We start from the raw sequence: 19,600 nt of genomic DNA on the forward strand, positions 1-19,600 counted from the left end.
CTCCCCGTGCGTGTGTGGGTTTTCTCCGGTGTCCTCCTACATTCCAAAGACATGCGTGGCAGATTAATTGAACACTCCAAACTGTTCATAGTGTGACTGTGGATGGTTGTCCGTCTCTGTGTGCCCTGCGATTAGCTATATATATATATATTCTTTTGATTGTATCTGTTTACTAGATACTGTTGAATAAAACGCATGACTATTACTTGTTGTATGTATTATTGTTATGAAAACCTGTTCTGCTAGAAAAAAAGATGGCAGATTTGTAATCGAGGCAACAAAAAAAAAACTTCTACAAAAGTGTACTTCTCAGATGCCATTTTGCACTACAGATTAAAATATGTGTTCATGGGCTACCAAAAAAAGACAAAACTAATGTTTTTGTTTTGTTTCTTGTCTTTGGATAAACTTTTTTCTCTTTCTGTTTTTAACTTGTGGACATTTTTAAGAAACATGTTTTAAGTTGAAGGACTAGAACAGGCTGGGTGAAGGGTATCATGAGTGTACATGAGGCACTTAACTGTTGTAAATTGTCTTGTTTGTTTCCGTTTACGTATATGGCATTTACAGTGCCTGGATTTACAAAATGACTGCCAGGGCATATCCTGTTTTATGACCATGATGACATCATGACTAATTTATTCACTGTGTTTATTATACACAAATTGTATTTACTGTACTGTTTTTTGAATATTGTTTGTTACTATCCAGTAAAGATTCTTGTAAAATTGTGCTATTCAAGCACTAGAGGGCAGCATATGATCACGATACAGGCAGAAAAATAGTTGGGTGCACAGAGGTGAGTCTATATCTTGAAAAAGCACCTTATGCTGTTCCTTCATAATCTAACCCTGTAAATGACAACGCAAAGCTAAAAATAAAAGGTAATGGTTTACTTATGTCTTGAAAACTGTACGGAGTCGAATCGTTGCTGCTCTTCCTATATGGAATTTGCATACTTCGTTTTTGCCGGTATATCTATACTTTATATGTGCTCGTCATTAAAGAGCATGTGTGAATGTGATTGTAAATGGTCGTTTGTTTATATGCGCCCTGCAGGCCAGTGTAGTAAAACACAAATTTAAAGGTATGTGTCCAGAGCAAAGGCTAAATGTCCATGCAGGTTTAACAGAAGTGGAAGACAGAATACATACTTGATAGTGCAAATCTTTTGATTCATTTTACCAGTTTATAAATAAACACATCAAACAAACAAAAATAAATGCACCACACGTGTATCAGATTGATGCAGTAATATCACCCCTTTTGAGCTACAATGTACAGTGTTTACAAAAATGTACATAGTAGGTTGAGAAGCCCCAGTGGAATGTTTTTTTTTATGAAAAAAAAAGTATTGCACTACTGAACAAAACACATTATAAACAAAGTACAGCCAGACTACATTACTGTAGTGAAATCTTGTTTGACTTTCTTATTCTTTAGTCTTTTTCTTAGTTTATTTAATAATTTTTTTCAGATGCCCACCACCACTACATCCCAATGCTTCTGACTGTACTGTACGCTTACTGAACAACATAGCCTGCGCGAGTTGGCTTTTATGATCCCTCTGATAGAGATCCGTTGTTTGCACACGCCCCGAACGAGTGCCGGCCTATTGTTTTGCTTTATGACCATTTCTGCTCCGTTGCCATGGCACCAAGGCCCCTGGCCCCGCTGTTTAATCCCGTCCAGTGTGTCGGGATTCCGGACGTTAGCTGAATCATTCCAGTTTGCCGATCATACTCCCAAATGTTGTCATAGTCTATTTCCTGGTCATCCGGTTCTGTGGGTTTGAGGTATGAATGAAGATCTGTCACAAGGAGAAAGGATAGACAGTATTTTAAAAGTTATTCAAACATTGGAATATGAGACACAAATCAACTGTGTTGGCAAGTGTTTTCATACGTAACACACGTCATGGTTTGGGTATTTTTTTCTCACCAAAACCAGTGCATCATAGAAACAAGCAGCCGCTTGCTTGAAGTATGTGCTCATTGCAATGTGTCAACCAAAGACAAATCCAGTCAAACATAAGTTTCTCTCTTGTCTTACTACATACCCAAATTCCAGTGAAGTGGGAACATTGTGTAAAATGTAAATAAAAACAGAATGAAATGATCTGCAAATCATTTTCGTAAACCTATATTCAACTGAATACGCTACAAAGACAAACTGATCAACTGTGTTACTTTGCAAATAATTACACATTTTAAATTTGATGCCAGCAACAAATTCCCCAAAAAACGGCCATCATTCCAAAAACAATTTGAAATGTGGACTCATCAGACCACATTACAACTTTCCACTTTACGTCAGTCCATTTCAGATGAGCTCATTTCTGGGTGTTGTTGATATGTGGAATTCACTTTGCATGGTAGACTTAACTTGCATTTGTAGAAATCGCCACAAACTGTGGGACAATGGTTTTCCAAAGTGTTCCTAAGCCCTCATGGCAATATCCTTTACACAACACTACTGGTTTTTAATGTTAAGGTAAGGTAAGGTAATTAAGGCACTCAATGTTGGTTTGAGAGCGATTCTGATATTTCTCCAGATTCTCTGAAACTTTTGATAATATTCCGGACCGTAATGAGAAAACCCCTGAATACCTTGAATTTGTACACTGAGAAATGTTTTTAAATCTATTGGACTATTCAAGTCATGCAGTTGTTTACAAAATGGTGAACCTCGCACGGTCGCACCATCGTTGTTTGTGAAGTGAGTCTTTCAGGGATGGGCCTTTAACGCCTAACCTTGACACTCGCATGTTTACAATTAACCTGTTCGCCTGTGGAATGTTCCAAGCAGGTGTTTTTAGAGCATTCCTCAACTTTCCCAGTCTCTAAAGAAAATGGATGGACATTTTTAAAACATAAAATTACAACCATCCTCTCGTAGATTTAATTACTGTTGTCTATCGCGTAGTGGGGTTTTAAACAAAGGAGTATTTCGTCATGCTTGATCGCCTTCCATCAGTTCTTACCTGAGTAATGATACATCTGAGACGTGTTGATCCCACAGTTAGACCGGAGGTGTGCCTGTCAACAGATGTGAAAGCACAAGAATGTCACTTCCCACTGTCAACAATAACAAATATTCTCTTTCATCTGCTGCAACAGCTCATATAACGCCTGCACAAGAAATATTATACATGCATCTATCATTCAGTGAGCCATTCTTGCATGTTGTACCACAGCATTCCAGAAACTGGAGTGCCCTGGGAGTCTTTCTGACCTGCTCTTGTCTTTTTGAGGGTGCAGTCAGAAGCTTGAGCCTCGACACGGCTTCGGATCTCTCCTCCACTTGATTCTGAGGGCTCTCCTTCTCCAGGCCCAGAGCACGTCCCTGCGAGTTGGTCAGGACCAGGCTTCTCCGGCTGTGTCTGCCCATTGGCGGTGTGCAGAGCTTGAAGGAAGAGGGTGGAACACAAGAGCTTTGCTGGTGGTGGTACGGACGAATGGGCTCTTGCCAGCTCTCCTGTTGAGGGAAATGGAGATGACTTGCGGATGGTTGTACGAGCAAGATTGGTCATATATGGGCTTATTGAACATTTCACACATTTTTGATTTTTTAGGGAGAACCGATCCTCCATTATTTACTGATTAATTCACCTATGCAGTTGTTATGCACAGGCCAAAGACACGTCTAATATAGAAATGTTTAAAAATGTATAATGAATTTAATTTAATTAACACTGAATTTGGTTATAAAGACCAATTCACCTGTCTATGCTGATTGTTGCCAGACATGCACTGTTCACTTGTTTACATCCATCAACCTGTGTTGGTGTAAATTGAACCAATGTATCCAGTATCAACGACCCACTTACCATTGGCCCCGCTTCATCCAAGGTGAAGATTTCAGGGCTACAGGGCACATCATAGAGGGGAGACAAGGGCTGGCGAGGAGCGCACATGTCTGAGTGTCGCTGCAGGGTGTTCAGGGAGAAGCCGAGAGACGTCTGAGATGTGTTCCAGCTGTTTGACTGATCATAACAGATCCAGGCGTTAGTTCAAAACAGAAATTTGTTTATTTTTCTATCACGCACTCTGGGGCTCACATAAGTTTGAGGGTTTAAATTAAAATTAAAATTAAAATTAAAATTAAACATTAAAATTACCACGTTTGAGTTTTAGGTAATGCCCAACAGCACTGGTATAGGGTTCTTATACTGTACAGTATATATATATACACAGTACAAATAAATAGTGTTTGCTGAGGTAATACTCTTGCTTACTTTGTGATGTTCTAAACTCGCTTTTGACTGCTATACATAAATGAATAGCACAGACAACATGCATGTTAACAATTTTGAAAAGGCAGCAACAAGATTATTTTATCACCGCTTGTCGCTAGGCAGAGTTCATAGGTCCCAAATCACAATGTGCCAATAAATATTTTTGGCACATGCCAGTCACACCCACTAGGTTGTTTGAATGTTTGACAGGAACAGGAAGTCAAAGATACACAAAGGAATATAAAAACACCTTGATCTATCATCTATAAGACTAGTTTGTTTATAGATATTAATTTGTCCCTGTATTAACTATAAAATGTATTTTGGAAAAGAAAACAACATTCACTTCGAGATCCAAAGAATGAGGTAAATGGTTTTTTTTGCTCATTGAGGTTCACAGGACCAAAGGCTAAATGTTTTCTGCTCATTCATCTGTTGTCACGTCTAAGCTTTGCCACTACTCTCACTAATACGCCATCATGACCTACAAGTAGCTCGACTGTATTTATAGTGACATGCCAGATAAGTTGACAAGCACAAGGGGAATACTGCACGCTCTTATCAAGCTTAGTCGCTGGGTAGACTTATTACCTTGACAAGCAGGCCTTTCTCGAGGCGGCGCGGGCCAGCGTATGGCGTGCTGTACAGCTGGGGCATGCCTGCAGAGCTCTCTCCAGGCTGGAGGTAGGAGCCACGCTGGGGGGACGAGTAGCGCAGTGGTAAAGGTCGTGAGTCACGTTCGGGCTTGGTGTGGGAAGAGAAGCTGCTGGTCCTGCTTCCCAGACGGCCGGTCTCGGTTGAGGACGGACGGCTGTACTGTAGACAATAAGACGGGCAGTTGTCAGCAATGCAATCATACTCCAATGGTGCCTGCCTCATTTCAAAACATTGTGACACTGAACGGGACAGGGAGGTCTCCGTCATTTTGAATTGGGTGTGAGACTGGGTCAGAGGAACAACAAGTGTGGCGGCCGTGGCTCAGGGTGTAGAGACGGTCGTTCAGTAACCAGAAGGTCGGCTGTGTGATCCCTGCGCTCCCCAAGTCATGTGTCGTTGTGTTTTTGGGCAAGGCACTTCACACACATTACCTCCAGTGCTACTCACAATGGTGTACGGAAGGTGCGAATGTTTGGTCGTAGTCGGATGGGCCGTAGGCGCACACGGGCAGCCTCGCTTCCATCAGCCTGCCCCAGGGCAGCTGTGGCTACTAAAAGTAGTTATCCGCCACCAGAGTGTGAATGTGTGAGTGCATGAATAATGCATTCATTGTGAAGCGTCTTTGAGTTTCAAGAAAGAAAAGCGCTATATACATCTGATGCATTGTTATTATTATTATTATTATTAAGTCTTATGGCAGTGAGCCCTCTCCAGTAAAGGCTAATTGGAAGTTTGCTCTGTATTGCCTTTCTCTTGAGGAGAATCATAAAATATTCTGATATGCTTCATTATTTCTACTGTGTGTGTGTGTGGGCGTGCGCATGTGTGAGATTAACAAGAAAACTTTCTACTGCTGCTGAAAAATCAGCTCCTACACAAATGGAATCTTGTTACATTCCTACGTAATAGTGTGGTTTTTTTTTTGTTAGCCTTGAGGTGTACCACCTGAGCCTTTGTGGCAGAAACAGGACTCTTGACTTTGCTTAATCAAACTTTGCTTAATCAAACTTGGTGAGAGAAAAAAATTGCTGCTGTGCTCCAGTAAAACAAACAAGATACTTTTTTCTTATCGATGACAATTTATGTCCTCACATATATTGATGGCAACTTACACAGAGAGGTTCCGAATATCCTGGTGAGAGTGGGTTGTCTTCATGAGTAGGGAACTGACGGTTGTGGGACCCACGTCCACTCTGACTGAACTTGAGGGACTCGGGGTAGCCTTGACTGTTTCCACTCCACCTGTCAAACTGTGGTGCCTACATGACACACAAGTTTCCACACATTAACATCATTACACACAACTGACATAATTCTAAAGGATCCATTAAGTGACTATTCAATGAACATTCAGCCTTCCTAGTATCTGCAGTGCATATTCAAATCCAAAACACATAAGACAAAATAAGTAAGTAAATAAGTGTTAATGGTTACTTGTCTTATCTTATAATCCATATAATGGTGCAAAGTGGTTTGTTGTTTTATATTGGCTTATGTGATGGTTTCAACTGAGCCCGAGAAACAAGTGGTCATAAAAATGTATGGTATGATCAATAAACATACCGAAAAAGGAGTCATATGTGTCATACAATCAGCACTGTATATTCAAGGCATGTCAAATGTAATTTAGCGCGACTACAAAAGAAGATTTACATCCTCCTTAAATCTGGTAAGCATTAATTTACTCAACCTGGAGACTCACAAAACAGGTGTAGCTTTGCAACATGATTGGTTGGGCCTGTTTAAAAAAGAAAAAGAAAAACAGGGCAGGTCTTACCTCTCTGTGCGTTGGTGTGTAGATGATGTCATAGACCGGGGGCGGTGGGCTGAGAACGGGCACGTCAGCAGCTTTAAAATGTTGGATCCAGTCGCAGAACTCGCGCCTATCCAGACAGGACACCACTATGGGGTTGATGAGCTTCCCTAGCAACAGAAAAGGGAGGAAAGGTGGGGGGAGGGGGGGACAAAGCGTGTCATTCGATTCAGTCGTTCAGTGGAATGCGCCGCGGTCAGATTGTCATTCACTGGGGATAAACTAATTTATTCATGGAGGGTTGCACTTTGTGACGTTAGCACATTCCTGCAAAAGTCCACTTAGCGTAAAATATGCATAACACAGTACACTAGGGTGACACAAAATAGCAATACAGTACTACAATATATTGCATCATGAGACAGCTGCAGTATTATGCACAGTATGTACAGTTAATGAGGAGTTGAACTTTGTTAGTTTGATGTGAATATCGGTCTCCTCCATATGCGGTCATGGCACACAAACAACCAATGAAAGCATGTTTTATGATGTCGTGTTTTTAATATTAAACTGATTTCCTGCTTGTAACTATACTCTAAAAGAATAGAGGAAAAAATTAAGCAGGTGTTGCTACTTTATTTTAAAGAGGAGTCAAGTAAAAAAAAAAAAAATCTTTACAATCGCCCCCGCGAGCCTAAACAGAGCATTCTGATTAATGTTGCCTTTTTGGAAAAGAAAAATGAAAAATCCAGCCGTTTTTAGAGGACGATTATTTTACAACTTGCTGTCAACTGAAAATGACATCACAGTGCCTCAAGGCTCAAGTAAGATGGCTCATGGCTCACCTGCTTTTTGAGTTTGGTCATGTGACATTTGCAAGCTGAGCCCTTAGGCACTGTGATGCCATTTTCAGTTGAGAGCAAATATCAAAATGGCCACCCAGTGAGATGGATATTTCACTTATTTTATTTTATAAATAAATAAATACATACATAAAACACTAATAGCCGTGAATTAATGTTTTTGTTCCTAAACAGGACAAATTCAATTGTACAGCAAATTGAATGTGTTCATGTATTTCAAGTGTAGGGTATGTTTTCCCTTCTTCAGCTACATAATGTGGGTTGCACAATATACTGAACATGTTCTTTCCTCATTATATTATCACTGTATTGTGATATTGTCGTCATTCCACGCTGACAATACACCATCCTTATTATATCGTACTGACTGTATCTACCTTCAATCATAAAGGTGTTGGGCTTGACATCTTGGCAAGGTGTGGTCACTGTGATCATGTTGAGTGGAAGCTTCCCCTGACAAAGATAATAACCATAAAACAAACAGGAGATGAGTTTAAATGGCGTCCTTTGGTACTATAAGAATCTGTTATTATTGATGTTGATTGATTATATTTTCGTAAACACCTTGTAGAAGAGGCCATGCTGCTCTTCTGATAAGATGATCATTGTCGATGTGTACATCACCAGTAGTCTGTCACTTTGTTGCTGTCAACAAAACAAAAAAAAGTTGCCTTTGTCAGGTTCATGTGAACACTGAGTTGAGTGTTATTTGCTCTTATTTTACTACCCTGAATCAGTAGTGTCAATTAAAAATGTTACATTTCTGCAAGTTTGTAAAACCTTTGAGGGTGAGCAGACGTTTACATCCACATTATCAAGTGCAGAATTTGTTTTGTGCCTGGTTCATCTTTTTATCTCTATATTTTTAACAGCAGACTAAACATTGAATGCAAGGAGTCTAAATGTTACATGGACTGAATGTTCTTGACCTACAATATATAAACAACTCTTTATTTTTCAGCAGCTTTGAAGTTGCACCGGGCATAACTGCATCGAATTCTTTTGCTCTAAAGCTAATAAAACCTGATAACGCCTTGCGGACAGATAAGACTGAATGAGGAAAAGCTCAGAGGTCACCTTGAGAACTGATTCAACCCTTGTAAAAAAACACCAGTTGGATCCTTTAATACTCTGCAGTGAGGCCCAGTATGAGTCCTGGTAAATTTGGGGCATTTAAAGGTCTGGAAAGCGGAGGTTATATTTCCTCACCCTCACATAGGGTGTGTCCGCAGAGACAGCTGACATTCCAGCTGCGAGGTGAGTGTAGTCGCCTCCCACACCCTAAATCTCACACAGTTCAGTGGGGCAGCCGCTATAGTTCCCACAACGAATAAATCTCAACCATCTTGGCACGTTGAGACATGATTAGTGTTATTGTTTTTTTTTGTTTTTTTCCCTTTTCACTTCTAAATGATACTGTACTGAACTTGGGTATGCTACCTACTAGAAAAGCTACAGAAAACTACAATTTATAGAGCAGTGGTTCTAAAATTTGGTCGCAGGGACGCCTAGGGGTCCACAAGCTGCTTTTTCTAAAAATAGTTGCTAAAAGGCAACAATAGTAACAATGAGTGTAGTGTATTAACATTACCTTGGTGTGTGTGTGTGTGTGTATTTTTGATTGTTGTTTTTTTTTGCTACACAATAGCTTCTATTATTTTTGTTTGTTTGTTTGTTTGTGTTTTGTTATCCTCCACCCCAACAAGGTAACATTTGTGTGCCCACTTATTGCCAATCAGAATTTGTGAGGTGTGACTGTTTTGTGCCCCAGAGATTTAATACAAAAGAAACTGTCACTTGCTAGCTTGCTATGCTATTGGAGAGGCAACTTAGTTGCAGAGGATCTTAGCTGACCCACACTACAGAGAAAGGACAGTGAGATATGGCAGGAACATATTATGCACTCCAAAACTTTTTAAAAATCTCTACAAGGTGTTCGCTATTAGTGGTTGTCTTTCTTTATGTTAGTTTTTATTTGACTTTTGTTTTGACCTCCGCAACACTTATAGTATTTATTCTTTGATAAATGTGTTTATTAATAATTTTGAATAGACTTATCAATTCAGATTTGGTTGCAAATAAGTCACTAATCTGTATTCATTAAAAATAAGAATGGTAACAAGCTTCTTTTTTTCTTTTTAAATCATAGCACTAGCTACGGTATCAGTTGGCTCAACTTGCTTATACTGCAAAATCATGACTGTGCAAATGTTTACTGTAGCTCACTGATCTGACTTTGGTAATCCTTTGTTAAAAAAATAAATAATGATTAATTAATTAATTAATAACGATAAGAAACATATGTACAGGTGAGGCCACACTCCACCCTTTACATTGTGTGGTGGAAGCAATACACGTTACACAATTTGAAGACAATTTGAAGTCCTGTAAAAAATTCCATGAACCTAAACACAAACCATGTTGCTCCTTTGTGTTTCCCCATACAGAAGGTAGTAAAAAGAAAGGTAGTACATGAGTTAGTTGTACCTGACAGGGCAGGTGCTGTAATCGAACTTTGGTGACGTAGGTAATGGGGCCCAGGCTGTCCCGCTGCGAGCCCTCCCACTCATAGATGGGCTCTTTGTTGATGGAGTTCCTTAGCTCCTCTCTGCCTGCAGGGGTCTTCTCCTGGTTTTGCTACCAAAGACACATGGGGAAGTTAAACACAGCAGATGACTCAAGAAGCAGCTGCCAATCAAAGTGTGGTTATTTTTCACCGAGTTTTTCATCATCCAATTGCACACCTGAATACATGACGTACTTGAAGTTTCGAGGTTAGATAATGATTTTCGGTGAAAGCCGCTCCCTGCTATCCAGCCCTGAGGGAGAGCCAGGAGTGACCTACTTGACTCACCACACACTCACACGCATCATGTTTCTTTAGTTCTTGGAGAAAGAGATATTTTCCCACATGGCAAACTAAAAAATATATAACTTCTGATCCTGTTCCAACAAAATAGTTCCCTCCGAAGAGTGCAAAAATGTGACAGGCTGTTTGTGAAAACTTACTTTGACTCTGGTGTAGTTTTCCGGTGCAATTGCGTTGCCGCCGTTAGCTTCAATATTTTCTTTAAGAAGACCAAACCATCGGTCCATGTCTTCTTGGTTGGCACAGTAGACGATGATGGGGTTAAGGCTGACACCTGTGAGGAACAAAGGGGATTCATTACAGAGATAGCTTTCCAACTCACTCAAAGAGTTTCCACTCTGCTCCCTTTGTTGTGTCTACAATGCAATAACTGTTAACACATGTGGAAGACCACACGTCACACAGTTTTCCTGATCCCCACAAGAATTTCAAATCATAGTGGTCTTGTCCTCCCACACACTGAGAGCCCAGAAGGAATGAGAAAGACTTTCCCTTTATCAGACGTGCACATACCAGAGAAACAGCAAAGAAGTTGTATTTAATTGTGCTGGAGATGTTGCTTTTGCAAATGAATACATAACTGTGTCAAACCTGACTTTTTATCTTCGTAAAAGGCATAATTCTTGAAATAGCTCTTGCCATGAGCTCATTAGATTGTGTATGTTGACCTAATGTGTGTATAATATGCATGGATCCGTCAAAGAAAGTGAAGGCTTTGGGACTGAAACAATGAGAATACCTCACATGAGTCTTAACTGTTGTTAAAGGTAATGAACTATTGCTATGCAACTTTAACGCCGCTGTTAACATTTCCTGGAAGTTTTCCCTCACACGTTGTTTGCTTCGTCATGCTCAAAGGAAATGTCTCACACACATCGCTACATCAGATCTCTCACTTGACTCAGACTTACGTCACACTTCCTCCATATGCGTGCCGTTGTCGATGCCTCCCATAAAGTAAATAACATTTCCGAGCGAGTGAGAACACTCGCTGAAATATAACACCGTAAAATAACAAGCTTGTTCCGGTAATTCAAGGGAAATATCAAGCTGAATGAAAAGGTGTCAATTTTGTGACAACAGTTTTTAGTATCAGTGTACAATGTTTGTGTATTTCCACATCACTTTCTCATGGCTAGAAACTTCAAAAGTGAAGTAGCATTACTTTGAGGAATGTGTGTCAGATTTGCTCCAGTGACGAGGCTGAGAGTGGTAACTGCGCTTTTCTGTGCAACAGCTGGCCTCCGTGAACCGCACCTGTCGCCTAACAAGTGAGGCCCTCTGAGGCAGCTCTGGCCTCTGACCAAGGTTACAGGAGGCTCAACTCTAGTTAGTCTTGGGGTTGAGTGGAGGTGACAAGGGTCACAGCACCTTTGAATTGCGGGAATGTGACAACATAGGAAATGATGCAGCTTGAAAACAGCGCGTGGTGCATCATTTTTTATTTTATTATTTGCTACTGTGATCTTACTGAGATAAGAGGGACCTCCAGCAAAACTAAGCTGAATATTTTTATATTTTTAACTCACCATCTGGCTTGGTAACATGATGATGAACTACAGTAATTGCTGGACTATAAGCCACTACTTTTTTCACTTGCATTTGACCCTGCGGCTAATACAAAGGTGCGGCTTATTCATCAGATCACAAGGGGACGCACTATAAAGGAAGCGCAGAGCATCAGAACGAGAGCGAGACAATTTGCGCCCTCATTATGGAAAAGAAAGTAGCGGGAACCCGGTACGGTAACATTAAAACACCTGTGGCTTACTGTCGTGTGCGCCTTATAGGTGTAACAAACTTGAGTATTTTCCAAATTTAGCTAGCGCGGCTTATAGTCATGTGTGCCATAATAGTCCAGAAATTACTGTAGCTGATTCCAGTGTGAATTTTACAAGTGCAAAATCCCCCAGTCACAGTATTATTCATATTCCACTTTGCAATGTGTGGATTATTTAGAAGAAACAACATAAGCAATGCTGTAAAAGACAAAAAATTATACCATGCTCACCATTTATTTGAAAGGCGTATTCCATTGGTTGGCTATGATTGCAGTTCTGTTGCAGGTTGCAGATAGTGAGTTCTTTCAGTGGAAGAGTTCCCTGCGCACAAAACAGCAAAAGGATTATTGTATTATCTGTCATTTTCCATCCAGATTATCCTTTTCAGATTGACTGGAGATTATCCCAGATGATTCGGTGATGACTAAACGCTGGACTGTTCACCGGTCAACTGCAGTTTTTTTTTTTATTGACTCATCTATGTGAACCACTACAGCATCTACTCACGCACTACATCACGCAATTTTTGTTAATGAGCCTAAATATTAATACTTGTCTGCCATGTTAGTCTTGTGTTTTAACTAAGATCAACCAGTCAAGTCTTACAACGTTCTGACAAAAAGTAGGTTGTCTTTTTTTCAACCGAAACCAAGTTTAGCCAAGTTCGCCTTGTAAATGCTGTCATGTATTTTACGACTAGACATGCGCGCTTTGCCTTCAGCAGACGAGGTGCTCTGATGATTAATGACTGCTCATACTCCAGTAGACAGGTGAGGAAACATAATCATACTCTCTGTTTACCAACACACTGCCGGTTGACAGGATATGCATGTCAAAAGCAATGACGGCATAACTCCAACCTCTGATGCCAGCGAACATGAAACCTCATAAAAATGCTGACGGAGTGATTTAAGTATGAATTTGAAGGAAGGAATGAAAGCGTTTCTAAGGTTGAAGGCGGGAAAAAAAAACTCACCTGGTATGTCAGTCCAGGGGTGTTGTTGGACACAAAGTGAAGATGTGTCTGGAAGAGATCCAGGTAGCAATCGTGTATATCCTGTAGAGACAACAAGAGAAGCTCAAGTAGGACTTGCTTGCTGTAATTGGCCTTTTCGGATTATATTACAGGTGGCAATCAGACACCTGCAGAGCAATTTTATGAGAATTTGCATACATAAAGATTACATTTACTGGGTATTTGCAATGCAAAATAAATACATTGTTAAATTAATCAAAATGATGTATTGTTATCATTGTAGAGTTTTTTTTGGGGTTTTTTACAAATCTTGTGACTTTTTTAGTTTGAAAAGTTTCATATTGCAAGGTCGTGCACTAAATTAAGATCAGTTGCTTATTAAATAACCCGCCTGTATTATCAGCTGCTGATTCATCGATGGCGTCAAGGAAATGTTAGTGTTGTGCAAGTTTTGGCTTCGCAGAAATACAGTACTGGAGAGGGAATCATTTGAGTCTCACAACATGTGATGAAAGTAATATTTTTGGATGGCCAATGCTTAGAAACACATTTTCCTTCCCGTGCTTTTTTTTTTTGAGAATTAATTTAGTCTATTTTTTCCATCGTCTTTAACTCTTTTTTTTGTTGTTGTTGTGTCACATCGCTGACAAATTTGACTTTGCGCAAGCTGTCCTCTATCAGGATTTGGGATCAAAAGCGCTCTCTCTACCCTGAGGTTTTTCTCCCAGAAATGTTTCACAATTACCTCGCTGCAAAGCATGTCCGAACACCGGCTGGAGAACCAATTAGATTATTCACAGCTAACCACCATATCAGTTGCATCACTGAGTTTCTGTATTTTAATGTTCGCACAGTAACTTCCTGCAAGGCTGCACCTGCTTTTGTTGGATTTGACACTTTCCGGTTTGATATGGATGTGTCATTGCAGGCTTGAGCCATATGGAAATTATTATGAAGCACCCATTAAACGGGATCATTTATTATCATGAAGTTTGCTTATTATGTTATAACACCACCATTAAAAAATTAGTCATCAGATCTGCTCACCTGGCAGTGCAGGAAGCGGAAACGAACTTTGGAGCTGTGAATCAGCCGGCCGTAATTCTTCACATTGATGCTGCTCTTCTTCCAGCCGCTGGCCGGGTCGTACGGGAATGGAGGATCCCATTTGATGTTCTCGATGGTCTGCAGGTCTTTTGGGGACATTTCCTGCAACCAGACCAGGGGATTAACACCGACGTTGCATGCACACACAGCAAGGCAGCTGCAGATGATCTGAGTTTTTACCTTCCTCGGGGTGACAGTGCAGAGGATATTGATGATGCTGTTGGATTTCTCCTGGCCCTCTTGGGGGTTCTTCTTGCGAAATAGGCGACTGCTGCTCAAGAGAGAGAAAAACTCGTCAGCACTTTTTCTCCAGTGTTTATTAGTTGCTTCCCAAGTGCATTTTCAAAGGACATTTCCTGTTTATAGGCGTTCCCTGTCATCCACTGCAGTCCCCGAGAGATACAACCAAGATTCTAAGGGTTAGTGACCATATTAACGCTTTATTTCATTGTTTCAAATTCAAAGTCAAGTGCAGGCAATAAGAGGTGTGTAGTAACGTGCTACATTTACATAAGAAACTTGTAGAATTTTAATACAACATACATTTTACTTTTGACTTGAGTATTTGTCTTAAGAATGTTAAACTGAGCTACAGTACATTCCACTGATTATTTTTAAACTATTACTGCTATTGCGCAATCTATTTGTTTTGCTTTGCCAGACGGACTTCCGCCTAGGGCACCGTCACTGCCACATGACTCTTTCACCAATCCAACATAACCACAAGTGAAATTTGACTATTTCGCCAATCAATCAAAGCCAGGCAGTCACATGAACGCACACAAAGTCTCCCTAGCGCCATACTGAAGCAATATTGTCAAAGTGGCTAATTTGCATTAACTATGGCATAAACAATGGTATGCGACTCACATTCCAAAGAGGCAGAACACAGGACTTATATATCAAATGTATATGATTATCAGGCAGACTACAAAAAAAATAAAAGCCTTGTAATTCACTAAAATGCCATGTATGTTCCTTTCCCCCCCCCCCTATGTAATTTCTGTCTCCTGACCTTGATTTGATATTTCATTAGTATAAACAAAGAGCATTAATTTAAAACCATTTCTTGTGGCGAAATTTGCCAAATTTATGTTAATTCAAGATTTCATATTATATTAGTAAAAGTGATCATGTTGGGCAATATCTGAACATGCACATTCATATTATATTTTTTGTGCATTGGACTTTCATGAGAACATGATTGAAAAGATAAATGAATCAGGAGTTGTTCACTACTTGAGTAGTTCCCCCCACTGAATACTCTTACTCAAGTAATTATTTGGGAGAACTATTTTACTAATTATTCTAAAGTAACTCTCTTGAGTACAATTTTTGGCTACTTTACCCACCTCTGTGGACGATAGCCAATAATTAACGTCCTCCCTTCATCTTCATTCCATCAATGCCAGACTTTTACCTAATTAGAACAATTTGGCTCCTGGGCTGCTGATACGCATAAGAAAATCAGCCTTCAATGATCCTCTTTGTTTTGCATGACCCTCTTCTGTTACCATTAGTGTCACATCTTCATGAGGAAGCACCCTCACTGCCCTGATAAAGCACTCTAGTATGACTGGTGCAGTCTCGTTTTGGTGTTGATCTGCTTATCTGTGCGTATTTGCGTGTATATATGCAACAAAGTGGGCCTTTGTCCGTAGGGTGGGAATCAAGTCTGTCTAATCAGGAAGTCAGTGACCAGCGTCAATCATTTAAGGCCACTGAAGCTTTTCCGCTACACTTTGGTTTGCTTCAACAAAGAGAAAAGTATGATAATGATACTCCCAGATGCAATCTGTGGGCGCAGCATAAAAAAAAGAAGGTTGATACTTTACTCAGCAGGCGGTGCATTTACATACCAAATATCCTTTAGTCACTGCTGTGGCATTTAACCACGATGGAACAGGAATTATGAATTCAATTTAATATGCATACTTGAGCCATTGATCCAATTTGTAAAGTGTTGCTCAGTGTGTGCACTTGTGTACGTACGTGTATGTGTGTGGTTGTTTACAAATACAAACCACATTAAGAGCTTCCGGGCAAGTTAGTGAAAACCAGAACCTGAATCATCACGCAGTGTAAACTAGAAGAATGGGTGCTAATGAGAATCAGATGTGATGATCCGACATTGAGTAAGAGCATGCCTAGACATATAATCCAGTGGTATAGAACAGTACCAGATAGATAAACCAAACAGGATTAAGATCAAGATGATTCTATTAAATCCATATTTTCGCTTAATAAGTATAATTGGCCCCATGACAACAGGACCATAAAGGGGTCAAGGCCTGATTTTGTTGTTGGGCCACTCGAATCACTGACAGCTGGCAGATCATATTGACGCTCACAGAGATGTGCGGAGGAAGCAAACGGTAACCGGATCGTTGACGAACTTGACACACGCGGCCAGACCGTCACCAGTCAAACAGCCACATCAACGATCCCCGTGTTACTATGGGATCCTGAAAAGTCACAACCCCTACTTCTCAAAGCCTGACAAACGCCAATAATTCTTTCCTTCTAAGGCCATGGGCAAATAAAACACTAAATAACGGAAGTGTGTAGATCAGATACAAAAAAAACGAGCAAAGAATACCTGGATGTTAGTATTTACCTGTTCCTGCGGATGAAACTTTTGCTGGAGAAAGTGAAGTTGTGCTGGGGCACACATGAAATGCCGCTCCCCATGATGCCACTCTTCTTCGCGTGTTCGTGTGAGTGTCTTCAGTAGAAACAAAGCGTGTGTGGAGGATAAAAGTATTCCGGCGGGGCAGCGGAGTGCACGCCGTGCGCTAGTCAGACTGAGTGAGAAGCATGTGGGCTGAGGGCTGTATAGTGTGTCTGCGTAAATGGGGTGGGGCCTGAGGTTGTGTCACTGTGTGTATAAGTGTATGTGTGTGAATAATCAGCTGGGCTCACACCTTCTGTGACTTGCCTCTGTCTGTTAAATCAATTCTAGCGGCAAAAGACAAGTCTCGGGGGGTAGGAGAGAAGTGTGCATTTTCACACCTTCCAGGAGCCAAATGGGGCTCATTGTGGGTCTCCACTGGGAAAAAAAAACAGTGGTCACTGGCACTGCAAACGGCCAGGATGGTGTGTGTCAATCAAGAGAAGATGGGATGGGATGAGTAAGCCTTCCGTGGCATGCCCAGGCATGAAAAGAGCCTGCCACTGTAAGAATTGCCGCTCTTGTTTTAACAAACATTTTTTGAAAAATTGTGTTATCCAGGAACCTCTATTTGACTCTATTTCATGTTCGCAATAGGAATGGATAGAAATAGGCAGGTAAGTGTTTTAAACACAGGGAATGTGACACCCTTCTATCGTGTTCTAACCTTAAGGGCGGTCAGTCGTCTGTCAGCGTGCGTTGTGAGGCAAGGATGGTTAAATAAACAGGATTCGAAAGGGGCCATTTGCATATGATGGAAGTTAGGTATGTAAAGAGTGGCTATCCAGTTTCCATAGGAGTTTGCTCTCCTATATATATATATATATATATATATATATATATATATATGTATGTATCTATGTGTGTGTGCGGGCGGGCGTGCGGGCGGGTGGACGGACGGATGGATGGATCGATAGACAGACAGATAGATAGATAGATAGATATGTTCATTTTTTGTCCTACCATGGAATGGATTAACACACATCAAAGAGATAAGACCAAAATAATTCACCATCTGGTCAAATGCTGAGTTTAAGTGAATTTGTATTACTTGTAATTAAATTGGTATCAAAACTTAAACCCAGTTGGCCAGAAAAGTACAATAAAATAGAATATATTTTAATATGAAGAGTAAGTGTTCCTTTCAATTTTCGTTCTGGAACTGCCAAATAAAGTTATTAATGTTGCCAATGAGTTTTACACCCATGACGACGCTAACAATAAATGTTCCTTTCCATAGAAGACCTTAATAAAGGGTATGTTATACACATTTCCATGTATGTGTGTATGTGGCTATCTAGTCATAAAATTAAACACGTGCAGCTCGTTGGCAGCTAACCTGTTAGACTGGTTGTTAAAGGGATGCACCTGAGGCACCAACAGTCTACTTCGCAGTCGTCACTTTGGCATACAGTAACTTTATTGTTCTCTGGATCTTCTTTGATGGGCCCTGCAAGCGTTGACATGGTCAAAGAAATTTGATTTAATCAACACATACACTTTGTATGTGACTCATTGAACTGCTTTTGTGCCAATATGACATATAGTAAGTGTTTTAAAAACAGTGTGCGTTAAGTGTGAGATAAGATCAAAATAAACCAGGGAGACTTTAATCTCATCATTAGATTTTACACACAGAGGGCTTTGTTATAGATGTTGATATTGTAAAATGAATAAATAAGTGTTTTATAAACAATAGGCCTATAAAATATTTCTGGCCCATAGATGATTGCAGTGGACATGACATATTTGTGGGTCTAAACCAATAAAACACATAATGTGGATGATGTCAACACTTCAATCACAACAATCGCAATTCGCAAGTTGATTTGCGTGATGTTCATGTTAAAATTTTTACAAATAAGCTTGGAAAGTTTACAACACGTTACAGCCATACATACTATCCTGGCGTCCACTATAATAAATAAGAACATGAGATCATTTTCCCATGCTATTCTTTTGTGGAATGAGAATCAAAATCAGTCAAATAAAATTGCCCAGTAGAAAAAATGCTGGTCCGAAGGGGTTAAGCAGCTATTCCAGAGGCTTTCCTAAAAGGCTTTTAAAATAATGGCGACATTTTATATTTGGATAGTTTTTTCTCAAAGAATAGTTAGCAACAATAGCGGCGATAACAAATATCATGTGATGGATTTATGAGGACAAAATATTGATTATACAAAAACAAACATCAGATAGATAGATTGATTGATTGCAGGCTAGTGCCTTATTTCATGTAATTCTTTCTTATCACTTGTATGCCCTCGTCTAACTAAATTCATTTTGGTGTACTGAGATGTCTGCAATATGAGGCCCATCATGGAAAAACGTGAAAGTGGGCTTGATAATGCATGCAGCCCGAGCCGCACAGTGACTCACACATTTCCAGCAGTATTCCTCAACACAAGCTTAAGGACGTCAACGTTCTGCAGCATATTCCCGGGGTTTCCTGCATTACGTCATCTCAGTTTTCTATCCAAAGTTTCAAGTAGGCTTCATCATCCGGCCAAAAAAAGACTACACAGAAAGAGACTTACTCATGTAACTTCATTAAAGTAGATTAGTGAGTTTAGTGTGAACTTGAGATCAGGTGTCTCATGGGAAATTATTCAAATTTGCTGAATTGGTCTGAAACTAGACTAAATGTGGCACAGTGCACTTATGGTTACTAGCTCATTGGCTTTAC

General features: G+C 40.2%; 1 protein-coding gene across 1 annotated transcript; it reads right to left on the bottom strand.

The window, feature by feature from the left end:
• Window positions 1–391: 391 nt before the first annotated feature.
• On the bottom strand, window positions 392–17,038 carry plekhn1 (pleckstrin homology domain containing N1). The gene is made up of 16 exons (XM_086068988.1): window positions 16,861–17,038; window positions 14,424–14,514; window positions 14,184–14,345; window positions 13,137–13,217; window positions 12,391–12,481; window positions 10,520–10,653; window positions 9,998–10,147; window positions 8,075–8,155; window positions 7,888–7,963; window positions 6,672–6,817; window positions 6,007–6,153; window positions 4,829–5,053; window positions 3,830–3,985; window positions 3,235–3,477; window positions 2,984–3,038; window positions 392–1,810 (listed from the first exon to the last, which is right to left on the bottom strand). The coding sequence occupies exons 1-16, from the start codon at window positions 16,932–16,934 to the stop codon at window positions 1,626–1,628; spliced, it is 2,097 nt and encodes a 698-aa protein (XP_085925114.1). The 5' UTR covers window positions 16,935–17,038; the 3' UTR covers window positions 392–1,625.
• Between the last annotated feature and the right edge of the window lie 2,562 nt (window positions 17,039–19,600).

Source organism: Leptonotus elevatus, chromosome 2 (assembly GCF_054856555.1).
Source record: "Leptonotus elevatus isolate MCC_2025b chromosome 2, RoL_Lele_1.0, whole genome shotgun sequence".
In the NCBI taxonomy this organism is placed as follows: Eukaryota; Metazoa; Chordata; class Actinopteri; order Syngnathiformes; family Syngnathidae; genus Leptonotus; species Leptonotus elevatus.